Here is a 24,672-nt window from a genome sequence, read left to right on the forward strand (position 1 = left end):
AGCGTTGTTGGAATGCATCCAATTTCTTTTTCATCTTCACATTGATTTTTTTGCATGTCTCACTGGCATAGAGGGCTGTAGGGAGGACTATGGACTGGAAGAACTTGACTTTTAGTATCTTGGCTATCCCGCCACTAGACCATATTGGCTGCATTCGTCTGAAGACTGATGCAGCTTTACCAATTCGGGAGTTGATGTCGACCTCTACATCTCCATCGACTGTGAACATGCTGCCAAGATAGGTAAATCTTGTGGCATTTTCCACAGGTTCCCCATTGATTATCAGTTGGTCTATTGGCTGCCGGTCTCCAGTCTGCATGGTCTTAGTCTTCTGGCAGCTGATCTTTAATCCAACATTTGATGCATTCTCCTCCAGAGCGGTTGTCAGCTCTTGAAGGGTGTGTCTCGACTTTGCAGGTAGTGCAATGTCATCGGCAAAATCTAGATCTGTGAGGCATTTTCCTGTTCTCCACGGTATTCCAAAGTCAGGTTTGTTCATTGTCTTCCGCATGACATTGTCGATCATGACAATAAACAGTACGGGGGATAGAAGGCAACCTTTTCTTACCCCTGTGGCAATGTCAAAGAATTCTGTGTTTCCTGAATCAACCTTGACGCAGCAACTGGATACCTCGTAAAGGTTCTTGAAGATGTTTATGAAAGCCTCTGGGATGCCATACACTTTAAGAATTTGCCAAAGGGTGTCTCTGTGTACACTATGGAATGCCTTTTTGAAAGTAGTCCTTCGGCACACTGAAATCCCCCTGACTTCCAACATCTTGCACGAGGAGCATTCCACTATCCTAACTGCCATTTTAACAACACCAAAAACCTAGGAAGATTTACACAGAAAAATAGTTGTAATATATTATTGTTTACTGCGGTGCACTATTATCATATCCAAAGTAAGCATAAAAGTGCATGTTTGTTCTCTATTCATTCTTCGTCTATTCATTCAAGCTGTATTTTGTAGTGAACACAGTCAAAAACATTAAGGGAACAAAGTTGCTCAGTTGGTAGAGCAATTGTCTCACAGCACCAGAGATCCAAATTAAATCCGGACATTGAGTACTGGCTGTGGAGTTTGATTCATAACAATATGGAGAGAGTAATTTTGGATTAGACTAGTGCAGGATTAAAGTAAATGGGTGTTTGATGGTCAGCGTGGAATTCAGTGGACCAACAGGACTCTTTCCTCGCTGTATCTCTCTGAAAAAAACAAAATCTATATGAATTTACTCAATATATTTAATTACCTGGATGCCTCCTGACCTACAGCATGTTTGGCCTACAAAGTCAGAATAGGATATTGTAGAATTTAGTGAAATGTAGTGAAAGTTTATAAAAAAGAATGTTGATTTGATTACAAATGTTTTGCTACTGTTGGATATCTAAAACCCATTGAATTTGATACTGGGTCTTAATTGTTTAAAAAATACAGTAAGTAACCATAATGCAGAGAGGAAGATTATTCAAATATACAGTTCAATCATTTTTGTTTGTTACTGGATTAAAATTGTGTTTGTTTACCAGAGTGCAGATCATCTGAGATACCTTAAATGTTTTTTTGTGACTGCACTATATAAAACATGGATTCACAAATGTAGACAAAAAAAATTGATGCTTGTTAATACCGTGTTAATGGTTTGTCTTCTGTTGCATAGGACATTCTTGAAGGTGGCAATCTACGTAATGCACTCCAGGAGCTGCACCAAATGATTCTTACCCCAATCAAGCCGTACAGTTTCTCTCACAGCCAGAACACAAGTGAGCGCAACCAAACCTTTGACTCTCAGTCCAGTATCATGAGCCCGGACAGCAACTTAGGTCGGCTGTCTGACGTGAAGGATTCTGCTGCAGGGGGCATTCAGCAGCACAACATTACAGGGTGCGAGAGCGAGTCGGGAGGTGCTGTGGTTCCAGAGGGAGATTTACCTGGACAGTTTACAAGAGTCATGGGCAAAGGTAAGCCTTTATTCTAAAGATTTCTCAAATAGAAATATGAGTGCAATAATAAATTAAGCAGTGAATGAAGATCTAATTGATCAGTGCATTCAACTCCCTGGTTCTTTGAAAGTTTTCTTGTATTTCCAAACGTAAACTTTATACAGAATTAAAAAAAATATACAAAAAAACTGCAAAAACTCTTCAGACATTTTCAACACCTATACATTAATTTATGTCACACTCAGTGGTGTTTGCACCTATATTTAAACAAAGCACCCCTGGGTTGATAACACTTCCCTTTTTTGAGGGGTGTCCCCACCGGACTCGGCCCTTCAATGTCCATCAGCATAAGGTCCCGAGACCGCGGTCCTCCCCCACCGAGCGTAGGTGTTGGCTGCACTAGGCTTCAGTGAGCACATGCAATCTAGAATGGTCCAGTCAGCCACATTCCCTGACTGACATTATACTGTGCTGGGAGGACAACAAGTTACGGGCAGACCTATGAGCTGTTTTCATCCGAGTTGATGATCGTCCAGGAACACTTGATGGCTGTCTCCGAATGTGTCCCTGAGAACAGTCCTTAAATCAGAGAGCCCTCTTTTAAGGAACCACGACAAGGACCCTTGCATCATTCTCCAGACCTACTTTGCAAATTCACACTCGATGAAGAGGTGGGCCACCGTCTCTCTGTAGCAGCCGTCGAAAGGGCAGTGTGCATCGGTCGTAAGATACAGATAGTACAGGAAGGATCTGACTGGGAGGGCCCCTCTCACTGCCAGCCAAGTGCGATCCTGGTGCTTGTTGATGAGTTCTGGCAATGAGGCATTTCGCCAGACAAGCTGAGCAGTCTGCTCGGGCAACCACGCCACAAGATCCATCGAGTCCTTGTCCCTCAGTGGCTGCAGGATGTTCCATGCTAACCACTGCCTGATGGACCTGGTGTTGGTCTGGAAGATTATTTCCACAATGAACAAGTGGTGTGTCGATGTCCTGCTGATTGGCATATTGTGCAACATCGCTGCAGACCCTTTCTTCGCAGCACTGGGAACGGACCCTTTTAAAGTTACAAATCAGGTAGAGTAGAGAGAAATTTACTGCTCTGGTAACGATGTACTCACTGATCCAGGATTGCATAAGAGGCGTCATGTTTAATCTACGGTGGCACTTCTCGCATTGAGTCAAAAGGTCATGTGTTCAAGCTGCACTTCAGAAATATGAGAGCATAATCCAGGCTGATACTCTCTACAGCATTGTTAGTGTTGGACAATTTCAAATGAAGCATTGCGCATCCTGCCCTCAACTGACATAAAGGAGCACTTTTGGTCCCGTGTAGAAAACGTGCTGGGATGTTCTCTCAATGTTTGAACTAATACAGTGGCCCCCAGGTTCCAAACCACCTAATTTACGGAAATCAATGTCACACATTCTCCGATACATTTTGAAAGCATTTTCAAGCTAGTGATAATAAAATGTTTCATGGTATTCATTAATGATTGGACACATTATATTTTCCATTATTTTAATTATGGATAGTGTTACGGTGATATTAATGACATGAAAAAATTATAGCTAGTGTATACATGGCAATACATTATGGTTGATTCTAGAAAATCACATTTCGGACTTAGAAATTGGCGTGCAGACTATTCCCAGAATGGAACCCATATGTAACCCGAGGACTGCCTGTATTTAGCTCTCAACTAATTTCACTAAAACAGATTGGCTTGTCAACTTGTTGTCCTGTAAAATTGATCATGGTATTTCCCTGCATTATTAAAGTGAATACAAGATTTAATCATCTGTAAATTGTGGCATGTAATTAAATACAAATTCTTCCTTATTATTTTAGTTATTAAAAGATAGAATTGTAAAAAATCTGCAGCCCTGAGTTGTTGGCCTTGTGAGCGCAGGCCTTTTAATATCTATTATGAACAGTCAAGCAATGTATTGGCTTACATGAGCATTTAATGTCACTGCTGTCAAGTTCTAATTACAGCTGACATTCAAGCTTAGAAATCTTTTCGATGTAAGCTAAAATGGCTCTGTCAGATGTGAAAGTGGAACATCTTGGTAGGAAATATCTGTGAATCCATAATGAATGATGCCTGCTTACCTGACTAGTTATTAGGGCATTAATCGTTTTTTAAGGTGATACATCAGGATTTCCTGATATATTGACCAGCTCTGCCAACTGAAAAAGATAGCAATGGACAGATGAAACCTCAAATGTTGACAAAGAACTGCAGGTGCTGATATACCAAAAAAGAGACAGTGTGGGAGGAACAGTTTGGGACCTTCCTTTAGACTGATTGTGGTGGGGGGAGAAAGCTGAAGGAGAGATGAGTAGGAGATTAAGCCTGGCAAGTGACAGGTTGATACAAATGAGGAGGGTTTTGATTGGCAGATGATTGGACAAAGGCCAGAGTTGAAAAGACAAAAGCTGTGAGATAAGGATAGAAGAGGAGAGAAATGTAAAGCAGAAGGAAGGAATATTAGGTGGGAGGGGAAGGGAAAAAGAAGAAACGGGTGCACATCTAGGTTGGGCATATGGGGGGAAAGGGGGGGGGGGGGGGGGGGTGTGGCTTGTTTGTAGGTTTGTAACCTAAAATTTGGGAATTCAATATTCATACCATTGGATTGTAAACTACCCAAGCAGAATACAAGGAATAATCTCAAATGTTGTCGTATTTGTATGCAGAAGCATTAGTGCTTAAATACAAATCACCGACATTTATCTTTGAAATTGATATCAGTTTCAGTGTCATACTGAAATTTGGCCTCGTAATCACGCCAACGTAGCTATTTCTTTCAAATAATGTCCTAAATGCTTTGTCGTTTTTTTTCCTGATAGGCTTTAGTTATATCCCATCCCCCCCCCCCCCCCCCCCCCACACTCTTTGCCTCTTGTGAAATTACATAACCTGTGGGAAATGTATTATGGTGCAAATGGATTTAATTTTGTGGGGACAGATTGAAGAAGGTGTATGATATGCATTCCATCGTTGGTTGGTACAATGAGTATGAGGTCAGGAATTCCTTTTGCAGCTTCATAAAACTTTGGTAAGTCTGCATTTGGTGTATTGCATGCAGATCTGGTTGCCTAATCACAGAAAGGATGTGGAAAGTTTTACCAGAATGCTGCCTGGATGAGATGGTATTAGCTATCAGGAGAAATTGAACAAACCTGAATAGTTTTCTCCATAGGGAGGGGGGCAGAGACCCTTAGTACATCCCTAGAGTATCTGGACAAAGCCCTGAAGCACAGTAGGAAGTAGGAATTTTTGGCCTCCTGACAAAAACATTCTAAGATCCAATGTGAAATAATTTGTGAAATGCACATTGCATTTGAATAACCATTGAATTTACTAAAATGAGTAGATACAAAGAAATGATGGAGTAAATGTTTGAACCTTCAAGTAATATTTAATGAAATATATTGCTGTGGACCTACTAAACAGACTTCCTACAATATAAAATTAAGAAAGAGTAAGTTCTTGAAGAGGTTTTCCTCCTCTTTCTGTCCGAAGTTCTGTGCGATCTTCTCCCATGGCTTCCCCTTTATGATTCCTGGTGTTCAAACATGTTCTGACCCAGACTCACTTCCACACCTTTTTGTCTCCTTTTCATTTCCAGCCATCTTTTCATCACCAATCTACTCCATTCATCTGGCAATCAAACTCCATTCACATGTATCCACCTAACACTTGCCAGGCTTTGTCGAGCCCCCATCTCTCTTTTCTAGCTCCCCATCCCCACTTGCAATCGGTCTGACAAAGGGTTCCAAACCAAAATGTTTCCTGTCCACTCTTTCCACAGATGATGCCTAACCCGCTGAGTTTCTTCAGCACTTTGTGTTTTGCTCAAGATTCCATAATCTGCAGTTTCTTGTGTCTCCAAATTATTAATCTGATGTACATGGGAATTTGTGTGCAGAACTTTGACTGAAGTTTTTCGGCTTTATTTCGTAATATGGGTGTTGCTAACATTGCCAATCGTAGGAGCAGGATCGGAGTGCTACCATCCTTTATAATGGCCAGATATGTGGTGAATGTGATAAAAATGATATGTGAAATATAAATGAACCTGGCATTTAGTATGGACACATTTTGTTGAAGATTGGTGGTAAGGTCAGGATAGAATAAAAAATGGGAATACTGTATAATGCCTTTTAAGTAGTAAAAATGTTTAATAAATTGGAAGAACTGAGATGTTGAGATGCAAATGCTTATTCTTAGAAGTGGAATTGGGAATGGTAAATGAAATCTGAATTGTCATAATGATATTGAAAAGCAACTGGTATGAATTTGAACATAGTTAAGTTGTTTACCATTTTAAAAAGATTGGTGCCATGTAGATTCACAGACAAATTACCCAGCGTCATTTATAATACATTTGAATATCTGATCTTGTGATTAGTACAGTGAGGACTGTTCAATGCTTTAGGTTATGAAGGATGAAGAGGATATCAGTGAATCATTAAATGAGCCACAAAAATGTTAGACGTATAAAGCAGGAACTTTTTCATGCAATAGAATATAGAAACCATACTGTATTTAAGAGATTCAATGATACTTTGTTATCACATGTACCTAGGTACAGTGAAATTCTTCGTTTTTGAACACAAACAGTTAACATACAGCATACCTCACCTAGGTGATACACAAAGAGTCGCCACATTTCTGGCGCCGACAAAGTTTAAATAGTTCATCGAACAGTCTTATCTCGCAGCAGCAAACCAGGCCTGCCACCGCACATGGTCACAGGCAGCACCCCGCCAGGTCCCCCTTCAACCTCGGCGGCTCCCCGCTGGATCCCCACCACACTCTCGGTGGCCCCCCGGTGGTCCTATGCCGGGTTACTTGCGGCAGCCCCCCTTGCTCGGGGCGAGACTATTTAAATCAAAATTATGTTAAAAATACCAAGGAACTGTAACCAGAGTAGTTCAGAGCTGGTGAAAGGCCTCCTGACAGAATATTTTTCCTGCTATATTCTTGAACTCCATTTACTTTGTCTCATTATTGACTCTTGTGCTGCTTGTTCCCAGCCAATGTTTGTAATGAGTTTTATATGACTTTAAAATCTGTTCCAAATCTGTGTTATTTTTCTTTGATTTGTCATGAGGGATCATTCTTCTCCCCTTAATCCTTTGTATATTCCTATATCAAACTTTACTTCCCGTAACATTTGTCTCACTATGTATATTTGTATATCTACATGCAGCTGTTTTCCCGTGTTAGTCTGTGCTATCTGTCTATCTACCTGCTGTGGGTTCTATGATTCATATACTTCTGTCCGCTTGTCCATTGCTCTCCAAGTCTCTCTCTCTTTTTAATGTTTGAGCACGAACAAAAATTGTAATACATGCATGTTGCTCAATCTGTCCATAGTTGGATGACTAAGTCTTCTCACTGCTTTCATTTTCATTAATCTCATTCTTCATTGTTTTATTTCACTGTCCTTCTCTATCCCTCTGAGGTTGTGCAATTATGTCTTCTGTAAAGTTTTATAACCTGAGAGTTTATCAACAAAGCTGAATTCAATCAGGCTTCACAACTAAGTTTTGTTGTGCATTTTTCAAAGATGTGTTGAATGTCGTTTCTTTTATCAGTACCAGTACAGTACCTTTGTAATGTTTGACTATTCTATTTTGCAGTTTGTACACAACTCCTTGTATCCAGACCAGATGAAGAAAACATAAGCTCCTACCTGCAACTAATAGACAAATGCGTAGGTCATGAGGTGAGAATTAATACAAAATTAAATGGGATAAACAATCTGCTCAATTTAATCTGTTTGGTAAAACCTACAATTTGAGGCTTCACAAATTTTTATCTGCTTACTTACTTCTTGCAATTTAATTTGAAATTTCAAGACTAAATTAATTTATTTGCCGTTTACAATCATATAAAATGGATATCAGAGAAGGGAAAATTAGGTGCAAGTTTAGACAAACACAGAGTGAATATATAGCCTTTGATAATGTTCTGCATAGTAGGCTTCTCTGGAAGGTTAGATCTTAGAGAATCCAGGGAGAGATAGATAACTGGATAGAGAATTGACTTCAGGGAAGGTTGTTTTTCGAACAAGAGGGCAGTGACTAATGGTGTGCCACAGGGATTGGTGCTGAGCCCAGTGCTGTTGTTTAGATCAACTACCTGTATTACAATGAGAATGAACAAGACAAGTCGGTTTGCAGATGGCATTAAAGTAACTGATAATGTAGATAGTGAAGAGGAGAAGTCTGAAGAAGGATCTCGACCCGAAACGTCGCCTATTTCCTTAACTCCATAGATGCAGCCTCACCCGCTAAGTTTCTCCAGCATGGTTAAAGTAAATGAAAGTACAGGTGCACAACCTTTTATCCGAAAGCCTTGGGACCAGACACTTTTCGCAATTTGGAATTTTTCAGCTTTCGGAACGGAAGATTTTTAGCGTAGATTTTAACGTCTGGCTCAGTGGTAGAGTGCTCGGCTCATATCCGCAAGGTCGCGAGTTTGCGCCTCGATCCCGGCAGTTCCTCGATCGCGAGTTTGAGTCTTCAATGTAGTTTTTTCTTCCAGAATAGAAGAGAATAGGGAGGGTTAGGCTGGGATCATTCTCTGCGAGATGATCATAATGCGGGAGACAAGTGTAGGAGAGGTGTACTGACTGTGTGGGCAGAATTTTGGAAGTGATTGCTGCCTGTCACTCCAACTCCAGAGGAATCCGCTCCCCGATGGGCCGCTACGGCGACAAGTGGCAGTTCGCCCACAGCTCGAGCTGCGCCACCCCAAGAACAAGCCCGGGGTCGGTGTCCCGATGAGGGGCGCAGCTCGGGCTGTGGGCGAACTGCCATTTGTCGCTGTAGCGGCCCATCGGGGAGCGGCTTCTGGTGGTCCTGACGTCCATAAGCTCCTGTCCAGGGGGGTGGCCGGAGACGTCAGGACCAACAGGAACCCGCTCCCCGATGGGCCGCTACAGCGACAAGTGGCATTTCGCCCACAGCCCGAGCTGCGCCCCCTCATCCGTAACCCGGGTTCCTCTGGAGTTGGAACGGGGCTGGGCTAGAGTTGCTGCTGGCTGTGAGTCTCTGGGATCTCCGTGCTTGCAGTCGGTGTCCCATTGGTCCTGACGTCTCCGGCCACCCCCCTGGACAGGAGCGGAGACTGGGAACTGTACCGCCCTTGCCTCCTCCCTCTGCAACTGCAAACAACCCCTCAGTTCCCAGTCTCAGCTCCTGTACAGGGGTGTTGCCGGAGACGTCACAGCCCGAGCTGCGCCCCCTCATCCGCAACCCCAAGAACAAGACGTACCTTGCACAGCATCAGCTTCTGTCCCTACGGGGAGCGTGTTCCTCTGGAGTTGGAACGGGGCTGGGCTGCTGCTGGCTGTGGGTCTCTGGGATCTCCGTGCTTGCAGTGAGCCTGGGGGTCTGTGTCCCGTTGGTCCTGACGTCTCCGGTGACTGGCACTGACCTGCTGGCATCGCCGACATGAAGACGGTGCAAAGCCCCCGCGCCGGTGCAATGGGCGGGGAGCTGGAGAGGGAAGGGAAGGGGTCACACACATGGCCGGGAAGCAGAGGGGTGTAGGTGGGGTGAAACTGAAGGGAGCGACAATCTGCTGCTGCCTGCCCGCTGAGTTAAAAAGTTCCCACGCAAGACTCACGATACACTGTGTATCGTGAGTCTACCGTGGGAACTTTTTAACTCAGCGGGCAGGCAGCAGCAGATTGTCAATTATTAACCCTCCCGCGCAATATACCCTCACCTTCTCTTTTATGAATGGGGATTTAGTTCCCCTTTCTTCGAGGACCGACCGGAGGTTCAGCTGTTACCTCTGCGGGCCGCCCTCGGTGATCATCTTCAAGGACCTTTCTTCAAGGACCGAAAAAATGTCCGCTATTCGGAGCTTTTCGTTATTTGGAACTTCGGATAAAAGGTTGTGCACCTGTAGTTTGTAATTGTATACCCATTGGGCAGAAGGCACAGAATCCTCAATGCACGCATCACCAGAATCATGAGCAGCTTCTTCCCCTTTTTTTTTTATCAGGCTTGTGAATGGTCCTTCCACAAGCTAGTGTACTGTCTGATTCACCTCCTCCATCACATTGCTGACTTTGTCTCTGGAACTGTTGCTCGACAATGCTGAAAACTATTTTCTGCATTCTGAAATTTTCCCTTTGCTCTACTTATTGTACTTCAGTTTGGCCTGATACAAAATTGGCCTGATACAAAATTGAGTCCAGGGGAATTATTTTTTATTAAAGAAAATGGCCAAGACATTAAATGCATACTAAGTATATTGACAGCTGAAGACGTATAGGCTCAGCAAAAATAATGGGTGACTAGGTGCTTTTTTGTGTACCTCAGATTTCTGGACCATGGCTTAAGACCTTTGAATTTAAAAGAGGTGGTTGCAGATAAGTTGGATATGTTGGTTGTCATCTTCCAATATTTCCTGGATCCTTGAAAAAATTTGGAAAACAGCGAATGACACACCATTATTCAAAAAACGAAATATAAAGAAAATAGAAAACGACAAGCTAATTAGCCAAATATCAGATGCTGGTAACATTCTGGTATCCATTATCAACAAGCAGAAATATGTGAGATGTGTAACATGCTCAGAGTACTTCAGATGCTCGTTTACAAAAAAAGACACAAAGCGCTGGAGTAACTCAGCAGGTCAGGCTGCATCTCTGGAGAACATAGATAGGTGATGTTTCTAGTCGGGACCCTTCTTCAGACCTGCTCAGTCTGAGTGTGTGGCTTTCATGAAAAGGCAATCATGTTTAACAGTTTGATTTGATCTTTTGAGGATATGAATGGCAGGATAGATAAAGATATTATATAAGCATTCTTTGCAGCATTCATGAATAAACCACATCATTGGTAATTGTACGAGTCTTTTGGGCTTGAGGTCATATTTCACCATAGATATTAGATAAATACAGAGAAAATAAATGATGTGAAAGCTTGGCTCATATTCAACCTGCCAAGCTGTAACAAATGAGTTGTCTCAGAGATCATAGCTGGCAACTCATAGTATGACTTGGGTGCAGTGTAAATTATCCAAGCTTGCTGATGATACAAATATGTCTAAACTTTGTAACTTAGTTATCAAAGTATTAATACCTTATCTATGCAAGCTTTTCAAGGTACAGCTCTGCCCTGGAGCTGCTGATCAAATAATTTCCTATTTGATATTTTGCAGCCTCAAAATTGTTGCATTCGTAAATAAAGGCATCTTTATCCTGTATCCTGCTGCAAATAAATATTTTCATTAGAGCTCTGAAAGTCCCACCATTTAATTAGGAAATAAAGGTTTTGAGCCTAATTTTAGAACAGTTTAACCTCTGGCAATAGACCAATGACCGATGAGCAAAATAACTCTTAATTCATCCACCTGCTATCTTAGAAAGATATTTAATTCACGCCTATAAAAATATCCCCCCTTCTGAGCAGTATATCTTTTGCAATATGTATTTGCAAATATAATTATATGTTTATGCTCTAATATAGTGTAGAAAAATACTAGATTCAATTACCACAGAGATATGTTTTAAATGTGGCTTGTTCAGCTGCATTAAAAAAAAAATCAAAAAATGTCTTTAACTTGTCAGGACCTTTATTTTATTCTGGAAGAACAATTAAAGGTGATTGTAAATCTGCCAAATTAAGTTCCACCAAGACAATTTGCTATTTGGTGTACTTTAATATTCAATAATGCAAAAATAATATACTCCAATTCCTACCAAATGGACTAAAGATGTTATGAAAAGAGCATCCTGCCAATATTAGTCCATCAACCAACTCTGCCTAAGGAGATTTGCTGTTACTTCATATCTTTCCAATCTGTGGGCTTGGTGTGCACATTGGGCTGCGGTGATTGCTTGTCAAACAATAGGTTTTTGAAAGAGACTATTCCGATTTAAGGATATATATTATGCGCTTTTTATGATTTATCAATTATTTTTTATTTTGATATCTTTCCATCCAATGTATAGAAATTACATTTTTCTTTGTAAAGTATAGTGTGAATGTACTTTTTCAGTCCAGGAGAATATTGTGCTAATCCTTCAATGGAAGTGCTTATTATATTATACTTTGCATCCTTATTTAAGAAATCCATAAAAATATATAAACGTCTAGAACTGTGAAACCTGATATAATGAATGAATGAATAAGTTTATTGGCCAAGTATATTCACATACGAGGAATTTGCCTTGATGCTCCGCACGCAAGTGACAACACGACATAATGACACATAAAACATTAAACATTAATAATAAAACATTATTGATTAAACATGTGAATTAAATAAAATATCAGAGCAAAAGGAGGCTACAAATTTTTGGTTATTGAGTACTCGTGGAAAAAAGCTGTTTTTATGTCTAGCTGTGGTAGCTTTGACAGTCCGGAGTCACCTTCCAGAGGGAAGTGATTCAAAGAGTTTGTGGCCAGAGTGAGAGGGGTCAGAAATGATTTTACCCGCTCGGTTCCTGGCCTTTGCAGTGTACAGTCGTCAATGGAGGGAAGGTTGCAGCCAATAACCTTTTCAGCTGATCAGACGATTCGCTGCAGCCTCCAGATGTCGTGCTTGGTGGCTGAACCAAACCAGACCATGATGGAGAAGGTGAGGGCAGACTCTACAATGGTCGTATAGAATTGGACCACCATTGCCTGTGGCAGATTGTGTTTCCTCAGCTGCCACAGCAAGTACATCCTCTGTTGGGCCTTTTTGACTGTGGCGTCGATGGTGGCCCCCCACTTAAGGTCCTTGAAGTTGATAGTTCCCAGGAACTTAAAAGACTCCACAGATGTGACTGTGATGTTGTTGATGGTGAGGGGAGGGGGAGCTCTCCTAAAGTCTACAATCAGTTCCACTGTCTTAAGAGCATTGAGCTCCAGGTTATTGCGATGGCACCAGGACGCCAACTGTGTCACTTCCTGTCTGTAGGCAGATTCCTCCCCATCCTGGATCAGTCCAATCAGGGTTGTGTCATCCGCAAATTTGAGAAGCTTGACAGAGGAGTCAGTGGAGGTGCAGTCATTGGTGTAGAGAGAGTAGATGAGAGGGGAGAGTACGCAGCCTTGCGGTGCTCCTATGCTGAGGGTTTGCGGGTTCGAGATGTGCTTTCCCAGCCTCACATGCTGCTTCCTGTCTGTCAGGAAGCTGGTGATCCACCGACAGAAGGGTTCAGGCACAGTCAACTCGGAAAGTTTGTAGTGTAGTAGCTCTGGCACAATATATAATATTACTGAAGCAGGGAAACCTTGCATCTTACTACTAATTTGTGTGGAATAAAAATTTCCAGTCTTTAAAAAAAAACAACCTGTAATTATAAAATGATGTTTAATTAGTTCTGGTTGCCTGAATGAAAACATTAATTTTAGATATTAAATAACATAACATGTAATGACATTTTACAGATTTAATTACAACTGTTTGCTCTTATCTTAGGCTTTTACAGAAACACAGAAGAAAAGATTATTGTCCTGGAAACAGCAGGTTCAGAAGCTCTTTAGATCTTTTCCCCGGAAATCTCTCTTGGATATGCCAGGCTATCGACAGCAAAGAAAGTGTGTTTTAATATTTATCTTCTTAATTCTGAATTTTTCTGCATTATTGAAATATTGATAATTTATTTCCATTTCTAACAGGCAATGTGTTTTATCTAATTAAATTATGAATTATGAATTTACATTTCCTTAGTTTTGTGGTAATTTCTCCAGACAATTTAAACAATTTTCCCTTTAAAAAACAACTCTCCAATTCAGTTGATTGCTGTTTCTGATTACTTTTCTATGATATCCAAAACCTTTTTGGGCACACCTTTAGGGTGAGGAGAAAGGGGCTGACAGGGTATCTGCGGAAGAATTTTATTCCACCCACAAGCTGTTGTCATCTAGAACACCCTGTCTAAGATGATGATGATGACTAGTACTAGAAAGAAATGGAGCACTTAATGTTAAAACATGCGAGGCTCAGGACCAGTGGTGGAAAATGGGTATTTGATAGTTGGTGTAAACAGTTTGGGCTGAATGTACTGTTTCTGTGCCGTATGACTCCAGGGATCCCTGGTACAACTGAAGCCCTTGTGTGGAGTTGTGTCTTATGAAAAAGGAAGTGAAGGGGTTGGTGTTGGAGGTCAATTATCTCTGCCCCGGGCATTACTGCAAGAATTCCTTTAAACCCAGCATTATCCTACTTGCAATTATTTTCACATGCTTTGTCAATGATCTTCGTTCCATTACAAAGTCTAAAGTGGTGATTTGTACCCCAAAACCACTAGACAATGACCATCAACAACAACAACAGTGTCCAAGTTTGCCTTACAATGAGCCCCCCATTATCAACGCACATGGGGAAATTCGCAGCTGAACAAGTTGCTTAAATACTGCGGCTACGCTGGTATTGTGCTACCCCAAAGTCCTTCAGTCATTGACACGGCACATCAGATGCTTGATGAAATACTCTCCAATTGTCAAGGTGAATGCAATTCCAGCAAAGTTCCAGAAACTCAACGTCATTTAGGACAACGTGTCCTACTCTCTCAGCACCAATCTACACCCTGACTGTTATTCCACTACTGGTATACCATGGCCACAGTGTTTATTTACAAAATGCCATGTAATGGGGAATTACCTTTGCTAGTCCCAACAACCAAACCCACAAAAGATAGACACAAAATGCTGGAGTAACTCAGACTGAAGAAGGGTCTCGACCCGAAACGTCACCCATTCCTTCTCTCCAGCTGTCTGCCTGCTGAATTACTCCAGTATTTTGTGTCTATCTGAACCAAACCCACAGTCTCTACCACCAAGAACAATTGCATGGAAATATCAATTGCTGCCCGTTTTCTTCCGAGTGTCGCACCATATTGACTTGAAATTATTTTGTATTCCTTCATCACTGGGTCTCAGTCCTGCAGCTCCCAACCCAACTGCCTTGGTACTTTCCCCACAGTAGTTTAAGGTAATGGATTACCACCAACTGGTTGAGGGCAATTGGGGATTAGCAATAAATGGAGCCAATGGTGCCCAAACCCAGAAAACATATAAATAAAAAGTTGTTTTTAATTTTTGAAAAATATCAAAATTATTACTGTCATAGCTATAACTCTCTCTAAAGTACATTTTTCTTTTCCTATTGATAGTCTAATCTGTGTAATGACTCGATGTACTTTCACTGCTAATTTAAAAGAAATTCAGGAGCACAACAAAAATAGCATTTAAAACAAGTAACTTAATTGAACAAAACTGGTTTAATATTTGTCATGGTGTACAAATGGGATGCTAACCAAAAGTAATAATTAATAGCTAACGTTTTGTTGAGCAGCAATTAGGTTCCTACCAATATGTACTGAACCAAATATGGATCTTGTCGTCCAAGTAAACCCTATTCGGAATTCTTTTTGGACCATCTTGTACTAGTTGTTCATGTTCTCGCATTAAATTCATGAAAATTCTCTTCATAAACTTTAGATAATTTATTTTTAGATTGCAATATGTTTAAAATATAAACTCAGTCCATTTTCTTATAACATAAGCAAATATGGAGAGTTGTCTTATCCACTCATTCCAAATCTGTGCCGCCCACATATTAGATTCCATAGCCAGGGGAAATATGTTCCACATCTATCCTGTAAAGCTTTCTTAGTATTTCATATGTTTCAAATGAGACACACACAAATGTTATTTGTCTCAGTCCCTCCTATGGAAAAAGTCACCATCCCAGGCACCAGAGTGCCGAGTCTCTGCTGCACTTCTAATATCAAATCTATCCTCCTTTACGTTAGGGCAGACACAAATGATGAAATGAAATGGTGCACATATTCCATCGTGTTTTAGAGAATGATTGCTTAGAAATGCATCTTTCCTAGAGGTCACATGTTTTTAACAATAAGTGTATGTACCAGTCATGTTTCTCTGCATATACATGGATATATTATCTTATATTACATATTACTCTTCCCTTTTCATCTTGAGCAATAATAGTAAAAATGTTTAGGAAGAAACTGCAGATGCTGGTTTAAACCAAAGATAGACACAAAATGCTGGAGTAACTCAGCAAGATGGGCAGCATGTCTGGAGAGAAGGGATGGGTGACATTTCGGGTCAAGACCCTTCTTCAGACTGAAAGTCACGGGAAAGGGAAACGGGGGATATAGACGATGATGTAGAGAGATATAGAACAAATGAATGAAAGATATGCAAAAAAGTTACAATGATAAAGGAAACAGGCCATTGTTAGCTGTTTGCTAGGTGAGAATGAAAAGCTGGTGATACTTCGGTGGGGAAGGGATGGAGAGAGGGAATGTAGAGGTTACTTGAAGTTAGAGAAATCAATATTCATACCCCTGGTATATAAGCTGCCTAAGCAAACTGAGATGCTGTTCCTCCAATTTGCATTTAACCTCACTCTGATAATAGAGGAGGCCTAGGACAGAAAGGTCAGTGTAGTTTCGCTGAGGTCCGCCTGGACCTACCTGAAGTTGCTAGAGAAATCAAATAGTCATACCCCTGGTATATAAGCTGCCTAAGCAAACTGAGATGCTGTTCCTCCAATTTGCTTTTAACCTCACTCTGATAATAGAGGAGGCCTAGGACAGAAAGGTCAGTGTAATAGTTTCGCTGAACACCTTCGCTCAGTCCGCCTGGACCTACCTGATCTCCCGGTTGCTAAAAAAAACACTTTAATTTAATTGTTTGGCATGTACATCAATGATCTGGATGATGGTGTGGTAAATTGGATTAGTAAGTATGCAGATGATACTAAGATAGGTGGGGTTGTGGATAATGAAGTAGATTTTCAAAGTCTACAGCGAGATTTATGCCAGTTGGAAGAGTGGGCCAAAAGATGGCAGATGGAGTTTAATGCTGATAAGTGGACAAATCAAAATAGGATGTACATGGTAAATGGTAGGGAATTGAAGAATGCAGGTGAACAGAGGGATCTGGGAATAACTGTGCACATTTCCCTGAAAGTGGAATCTCATGTAGATAGGGTGGTAAAGAAAGCTTTTGGTGTGCTGGCCTTTATAAATCAGAGCATTGACTATAGAAGTTGGGATGTAATGTTAAAATTGTACAAAGCATTGGTGAGGCCAATTCTGGAGTATGGTGTACAATTTTGGTCACCTAATTATAGGAAGGATGTCAACAAAATAGAGAGAGTACAGAGGAAATTTACTAGAATGTTGCCTGGGTTTCAGCAACTAAGGTACAGAGAAAGGTTGAACAAGTTAGGGCTTTATTCTTTGGAGCGCAGAAGGTTAAGGGGGGACTTGATAGAGGTCTTTAAAATGATGAGAGGGATAGACAGAGTTGACGTGGATAAGCTTTTCCCACTGAGAGTAGGGAAGATTCAAACAAGGGGACATGACTTGAGAATTAAAGGACAGAAGTTTAGGGGTAACATGAGGGGGAACTTCTTTACTCAGAGAGTGGTGGCTGTGTGGAATGAGCTTCCAGTGAAGGTGGTGGAGGCAGGTTCGTTTTTATCATTTAAAAATAAATTGGATAGTTATATGGACGGGAAAGGAATGGAGGGTTATGGTCTGAGCGCAGGTATATGGGACTAGGGGAGAATACGTGTTCGGCACGGACTAGAAGGGTCGAGATGGCCTGTTTCCGTGCTGTAATTGTTATATGGTAATTTCCCTTCCCATTCTCACTGACCTTTCTGTCCAAAGCTGCCTCCATTGTCAGAGTGGGGTTATTCATTAATCACATTTTCATATATTTTATATTCATGTGTATTGTGTTTACAGGCGTGTTATTCTGCTGCAATTAAGAATTTCATTGTTCCGTTCTTGGTACATTTGACAACCAAGCACTCTTGACTTGACTAATTGTATTACAGTAAAGAACAATTAAATGCAAATAGCACACAAAGTACATATTATGAACACATTTATCTGTATTAGCGCGCACACACACACACACACACTTCAAATTTGCCATGATTGTTTCTAAGAATTTAAATTAAATATTATAGTTGTCTATTGTTTTCTTTCCACAGCTGGGGTTTCGGTCAGTCCAACTCCCTACCAGCAGCTGGATCTGTAGGTGGAGGAATTGGTCGACGAACTCAACGCCAATTCCAGATGCCCCCTCGAAACCTTCCCATTGCCCGCCTGGGTCTGATGAGTCCAAGCGGACTCATGAGTGCCTCACAGCGAAGCACAGCCAGCAATCCAGCCATATTAAAACAAGGAAGGCAGGTTGGTTGAGGCATTTGTCTTTTTATACTGCTTGTTAAAAGATTTGTAATCAAATGCTTTTGTAAATGCGCAGCTTATGAATGTGATTCCTGTTTGTCAAGAAGGTATTACATTCCTGACAATGATAAATGAGCCAGTTAAAATAAGTACTCTGTCCATTTTAAACACCCTGTGTAGGCATTTTCCCAGCTTAGATTCAGATTCAGATTCAATTTTAATTGTCATTGTCAGTGTACAGTACAGAGACAACGAAATGCATTTAGCATCTCCCTGGAAGAGCGACATAGCAACGATTTGAATAAATAATAATAAGTGTCCGGGGGTGGTGATTGGCAGTCACCGAGGTACGTTGTTGAGTAGAGTGACAGCCGCCAGAAAGAAGCTGTTCCTCGACCTGCTGGTTCGGCAACGGAGAGACCTGTAGCGCCCCCCGATTTAGTATTTATTTTAGTGCAGAGACTCGGCATGGAAACAGGCCCATCAAGTCCACGTCGACGATGATCACCCATTCACACTCGTTCTCTATTATCCTTTTTTCCATCCACTCCATTCACGCTAAGACCAATTTATGGAGGTCAATTAACTTACAAGCCTGCACTTCTTTAAAATGTCAGAGGAAACCCGTGGTCGCAGGGAGAACGTGCAAACTTCACAAGTAAAGTTCCCAAGGTCAGGATCATACTCTTATCTCTGGTATTGTGAGACAGCAGCTCGGCCAGCTGAACAACTGTGCTGCCCACTAATGTCTCAAAATACATAATGAAAATATTGACGAGTACTGACTTCCCTTCTGATAATTCGGGAAGCCCAAGCATTTTATGTACAGTATTTTGGCAGAATCTGGATGTAAAACAATGTATACGATGTGTAAGTATAATTCTACCTCTCACATAGTTAACGCATCGGCTGTTTTTAGAATAGTGCATGCAGTACTGGTTGTCACATGATCACAGAAAGGATGTGGAGGCTTTGGAAAGGGTGCAGAGGAGGTTTACCAGAATTCCGCCTGATTCGGAGGGTATTAGCTACAAAGTGAAGCTGGACAGACTTGGATTGTTTTCACAGAAATGCCCGAGGTTGAGGGGAGATCTGGTGGAAATATATAAGGACCCTTCTTCAGACTGATATGAATATAGATTCAGAGGGATATGGATGATGTGCAGGCAGATAAGAGTTGGTCTTAGCATCATGTTTGGCACAGACATTGTGGGCTGAAGGTCTTGTTCCTGTGCAGTACTATTCAATGGCCTATGGTGAAATGTATATAACTGCTGTTTTCATATATTTGAAGTAATATTTTTGAAGTTATTCTGCTACATATACAGTTTATGCTTCCACAGAACCTATGGTTTGCTAACCCTGGAGGAAGTAACAGTATGCCAAGCCGAACTCATAGTTCAGTCCAGCGTACACGCTCTCTGCCTGTTCATACATCACCGCAAACCATGTTGATGTTTCAGCAACAAGGTGAGTTGAAGAGTAACATAAGACAATGCCTTTATTTAGATGGGTAAAAATTAGCATCAGTTCTGATACACTCTTGGAAAATATTATGCTCCAATTGTGACTCTGCATTCCTTTGAAATTGTGAGGATATTTCTACCCAGCAAGGCCAGCATCTGCAGAGGCTGGCTGGCCAAAGGCCAAAGTATGCAAACCAGAATCTATTGTGGCTGGACCAAGAAAAGTATGTGATGCTATTCAGATTACTGAATTGATTAAACCACAGGCATCCCTTGTGGGATCTATCTATAAATAATAGGTTGACTCTACTGGTTCTTAAGTTAGCTTTGGCTTTGTAGCTTAGGCTGAATTTATATTGCTTTAGTCCAACAAAAACAAAGTTTTCTATTTTTAAATGCTGTAGCACATCACATGCATCATGGAAGGTATGCAGCTCATAGATATTGAATGAATTTATTATTCACAACTGAAAAATATGCTATGAAATAGATGTTTTCTGTACATGGTAAATACTTGAGAGTGAGACTCACTTTTTTCTGAATTTCTTTGCACAATAAGTCGAAAATTAAAGGAAACCCGGCTAAATAGTTGGCCTTGAAGTTATGTAATCTTTGCAACTAAAGTATGAAGGCAAAAAGGGGCCAGGAGATAGGTCTGGCGGGTACCATAAAAGACAATCCCAAAAGATTTTATAAATAGATTAGGGGGAAATGGATAACGAAAGAGAGTGGGACCTCCCAGGAATCAAAACGGTCACCTCTGTGTGGAGCCACAGGAGATGGACAAGATCCTCAATGAGCATTTCTCCTTTGTATTTACCGATGAGAAACAGTAGGACGGAGGAAATTGGAGCAGTCACTGGAAGTGTCTTGAGAGCAGCCAGAGTTACCGTTGAGGAAGTACTGAAGGTACTGTCGTGTTTGAAGGTAGACAAATCTCCGGGGTTTGATCAGATATATCTGAGGACGTTGTTGAAAACTAGAGAGGAAATTGTGGGAGCCCTGGGTGAAATTTATGAGTTGTTGTTAAATACAGGAGAGGTGCCAGAGGATTGGAGGGTGGCAAATATTGTGCCTCTTTTCAAGATGGGCTGCAGAGAAAATGCTGGGAACTTTAGGCCGGTGAGTTTAACATCTGTAGTTGAGAAGTTGCTGGAGAGTATTCAGAGGGATAGGATATACAGGCATTTGGATGGGCAAGGGTTAATTAGGGACAGTCAGCATGGTTTTGTACGTGAGCGGTCGTGTCTCACAAATCTGATCGATTTTTTTGAAGACGTGACAAAAAAAGGTTGATGAAGGCAGAGCTGTAGACGTTCGACAAGGTGCCGCAATGTATGCTTCTCTGGAAGGTTAGATCTCATGGGATCCAAGGAGAGATAGCTGAATGGATCGCAAAGTGGCTCCATGGAAGGAAGCAGAGGGTGATGGTGGAAGGTTGCTTCTCAGAATGGAGGCCTGTGACTAGTGGTGTGCCACAGGGTTCGGTGCCGGGCCCGTTACTGTTTGTCATCTACATCAATGATTTGGATGAGAACATACAGGGCAAGATTAGCAAGTTTGCTGATGATACGAAAGTTAGTGGTTTTGCAGACAGTGAAGATGGTTGTGAACGATTGCAGCAGGATCTGGATCAATTGGCCAGGTGGGCAGAGGAATGGTTGATGGAATTTAATACAGAGAAATGTGAGGTGTTGCATTTTGGGACATCGAACAAGGGCAGGACCTACACAGTAAATGGTAGGCCTCTGGATAGTGTTGTAGAGCGGAGGGATCTAGGAGTACAAGTGCATGGTTCCTTGAAGGTTGAGTCACAGGTAGATAAGGTGGTCAAAAAGGCTTTTGGTGGCCTTCATCAGTCAGAGTATTGAGTTTGGAAGTTGGGAGGTCGTGTCGCAGTTGTATAAGATATTGTTGAGACCGCAATTAGAATATTGTGTTTATTTCTGGGCACAATGTTATAGGAAATATATTGTCAAGCTTGAAAGGGTTCAGATTTATGAGGATGTTGCCAGGACTAGAGGGTGTGAGCTATAGGGAGAGGTTGAGTAGGCTGGGTCTCTATTCCTATAGGAGCATAGGAGGATGAGGGGAGATCTTATAGAAGTATACAAAATCTGAGAGAAATAAATTGGGTAGATGCACAGAGTCTTTTACCAAGAGTAGGGGATTCGAGGACCAGAGCACATAGGTTCAAGGTGAAGGGGGAAAGATTTAATAGGAATCCGAGGGGCAACTTTTTCACAGAGGGTGGTTGGTGTATGGAACAAGCTGCCAGAGGAGGTAGTTGAGGCTGCGACTATCCCATCGTTTAAGAAACAGTTGGACAGGTACATGGATAGGACAGGTTTGGAGGGTTATGAACCAAGCGCAGGGAAGTGGGACTAGGGTAGCTGGGACATTGTTGGCTGGTGTGGGCGAGTTGGGCAGAAGGGCCTGTTTCTACACTGTATTACTCTGATTCTATGACTCTGTTTGCTGATGACACTGTGGTGGTGGGCCTGATCTCAGACAATGATGAGAGGGCCTACCGGGAGGAGGTGGCTGATCTAGCACTCTGGTGCCAGGAGAACAGCCTCCTCTTGAACATCAAAAAAACGAAGGAGCTGATCATGGACTTTAGGAGGGCACATCATCCGAGGACGTACACTCCATTGAGTATAAATGGGGATCCTGTGGAGAGGGTGAACTGTTTTAAATATCTGGGAGTCCACATCTCTGAGGATATGACATGGTCATCACACGCCTCAGCACTGGTGAGTAAGGCAAGGCAGCGCCTTTACCACCTCAGGCAATTGAGGAAATTCAGAGTGTCTCCGAGGATCCTCCAGTGCTTCTACGCAGCGGCGGTGGAAAGCATCTTGTCCGGGAACATTACCATCTGGTTCGGGAATTGCTCTGCCAAGGACAAGAAGGCTCTGCAGAGAGTAGTGCGTTCGGCCGAACGCACTATGGGAACTTCACTCACCCCCCTGCAGGAACTATACAACAGGAGGTGCAACTCCAGAGCAAACAAAATCATGAGAGACCTCTTCCACCCCTGCAACGGACTGTTCCAGCCGCTACGGTCAGGCAAACGCCTCCGTTGCCATGCAGTGAGAACGGAGAGGTTGAGAAGGAGTTTCTTCCCAGAGGCAATTCGGACTGTAAACGCCTTTCTCACCAGGGACTAACTGTACAGAACGTTTTTCCTTCTATTATTTATTATGTAAAATAATATGTGTGTTATGATTGTGTTTATAATTTGTTTGGTTGTTTTGTGTTCCGCGAGCATTGCCACTTTCATTTCACTGCACATCTCGTATGTGTATGTGACAAATAAACTTGACTTGACTTGACTTGACTTGACTCTTTTCCGTGCGCTGCACCCAGTATATGAGGTATATTTAGGATTTACATTACCTAAAGCAAAGTTTGTAACTTTGTTTCACAAATTATTTTGCTATTATAATGGTCCCTGGGGTTTGCAAATAATATAATTGCAGGCATTTCTACTAGAATGCAATAGTTGTGTTCATAAGAAACCTTGCTTCATGGTGAACCTCATTATAAATATCATGGGGGAAATGGGTGAAAGGCTAGTGAGCTTCAGACTCAGAATGACATTTATTTTTCTCATAGGATTTTCACCAATAGAGACTTTTTAACAGGTAGAAGTTTATTTTTGTTACTCCAAGCTAAAAATACTAAAGGCTGTATATTTCTTGGTAATCTATACATAATTTCACTCAACTTGTTATCTTCCGGTTTGCGTTTTTACATTTGCGCAAAAATGGTACGCAATAGCGCTACGATTTTTCATCACCTTATGGGCCTGTCCCACAGGCTATTTTTTTGGCGACTAGGCTGACGCCACATGGTGTCGCCTGCATGGTTGTGAGTAGTCCCCTTTGTCGCACAAAGAGTCATAGTGTCTTTCTGGTTCGCCGCTGGATTTTTAACATGTTCAAAAATATTCGCCGTCAGTGGGCTTGACGCCAATGAGCGTAGCTTAACTTCTCCTGTCGTAGGTTGTCGCCACGATGGCGTAGGTTGTCGCTAGGATGACGTAGGTTGTCGTAGCTTGTCGTGGGTGGACATAGGTTGTCGTAGGTGGACGTCCTAATGGGTCGCCGGTTGTCGGTAGCTTGCTATACCTTGACATCGAGTAGGTGGTAGGTTGCTGTAGCTTGTTGTAGACATTGTCGTAAGGGGTCCAGTAGCCGGTTTTTCAGCAACATGCTACAACTCAGTGGGACAGGCCCATTACTCACCATTGTCTGCAAATGCACCAAGTTTTGTTCCGATCAGCGGTATTTTAAAAAAGTTATTAAGGTTTAAAAACCTCTGCTCTTAGTCACTGGCCGCGGCCCACCTTCCTGCCGGCGCGGCGTTCCTGCCGGGGATACAGAGGCCTGGGCGCTGAGGGCGCTGACTCCTCCGGGTTGATGCTCCTCCGGGGCACGCAAGAAGGGAGAGGAGCGGCAACCTCTAAATCCTGGGGGAGGTGAGGAGGGAGAGTGATGGGGATTGAGGGGGTAGGAAGGGAGAGGCAGTGGAAAGTGGGGGAGGTGAGGAGAGGGAGTGGGGGATAGAGGGAGAGGTGGGGGACGTAGTGAGTGGGGAATAGTGGGAGAGGAGGGCAGTGGTGGAGGTGAGGAGCGATAGTTAGGGGGATTGGTGGAGGTGGGGAGGATAGAGGGATAGTAGGGGGGTAGGGAGGAGAGAGGAGTTATGGAGGGAGGGAGTGACTGAGGTAGGGGAAGGGATGAACGAACGGTGAGGGAGGGATTGGGGAGGACAGGGGAAAGAAGGAGGAGGGTGGGGGAGGGGGATGGAGTGCTGGGGATGAGGGGAAATGAGCCACGCCTGCGCAGTTGGGGGCTCCTGGTGAGTGGTAGAATATTGCGTCGGGGGAACGGATTGCGTTGGGGGACCAGGCCTCCCATGTGACAGGGACCCAACGAGTCCCACTTAGACTGGAGTCTGAAGAAGGGTTTCGGCCCGAAACGTCGCCTATTTCCTTCGCTCCATAGATGCTGCTGCACCCGCTGAGTTTCTCCAGCATTTTTGT

General features: G+C 42.3%; 1 protein-coding gene across 3 annotated transcripts in view; it reads left to right on the plus strand.

Moving 5' to 3' along the window:
• The window catches only part of samd4a (sterile alpha motif domain containing 4A), a 118,496-nt gene that overhangs the window by 86,210 nt on the left and 7,614 nt on the right, over positions 1–24,672 (plus strand). For all 3 annotated transcript variants that reach the window (XM_055640445.1, XM_055640447.1, XM_055640446.1), the window contains 5 exons: positions 1,665–1,965; positions 7,601–7,686; positions 13,392–13,510; positions 17,955–18,156; positions 19,497–19,623. In XM_055640445.1, the coding sequence (XP_055496420.1) occupies positions 1,665–1,965; positions 7,601–7,686; positions 13,392–13,510; positions 17,955–18,156; positions 19,497–19,623 (835 nt within the window). The remainder of the gene's footprint in view (positions 1–1,664; positions 1,966–7,600; positions 7,687–13,391; positions 13,511–17,954; positions 18,157–19,496; positions 19,624–24,672) is intronic.

Source organism: Leucoraja erinacea, chromosome 9, assembly GCF_028641065.1.
Source record: "Leucoraja erinacea ecotype New England chromosome 9, Leri_hhj_1, whole genome shotgun sequence".
NCBI classification, from domain to species: domain Eukaryota; kingdom Metazoa; phylum Chordata; class Chondrichthyes; order Rajiformes; family Rajidae; genus Leucoraja; species Leucoraja erinaceus.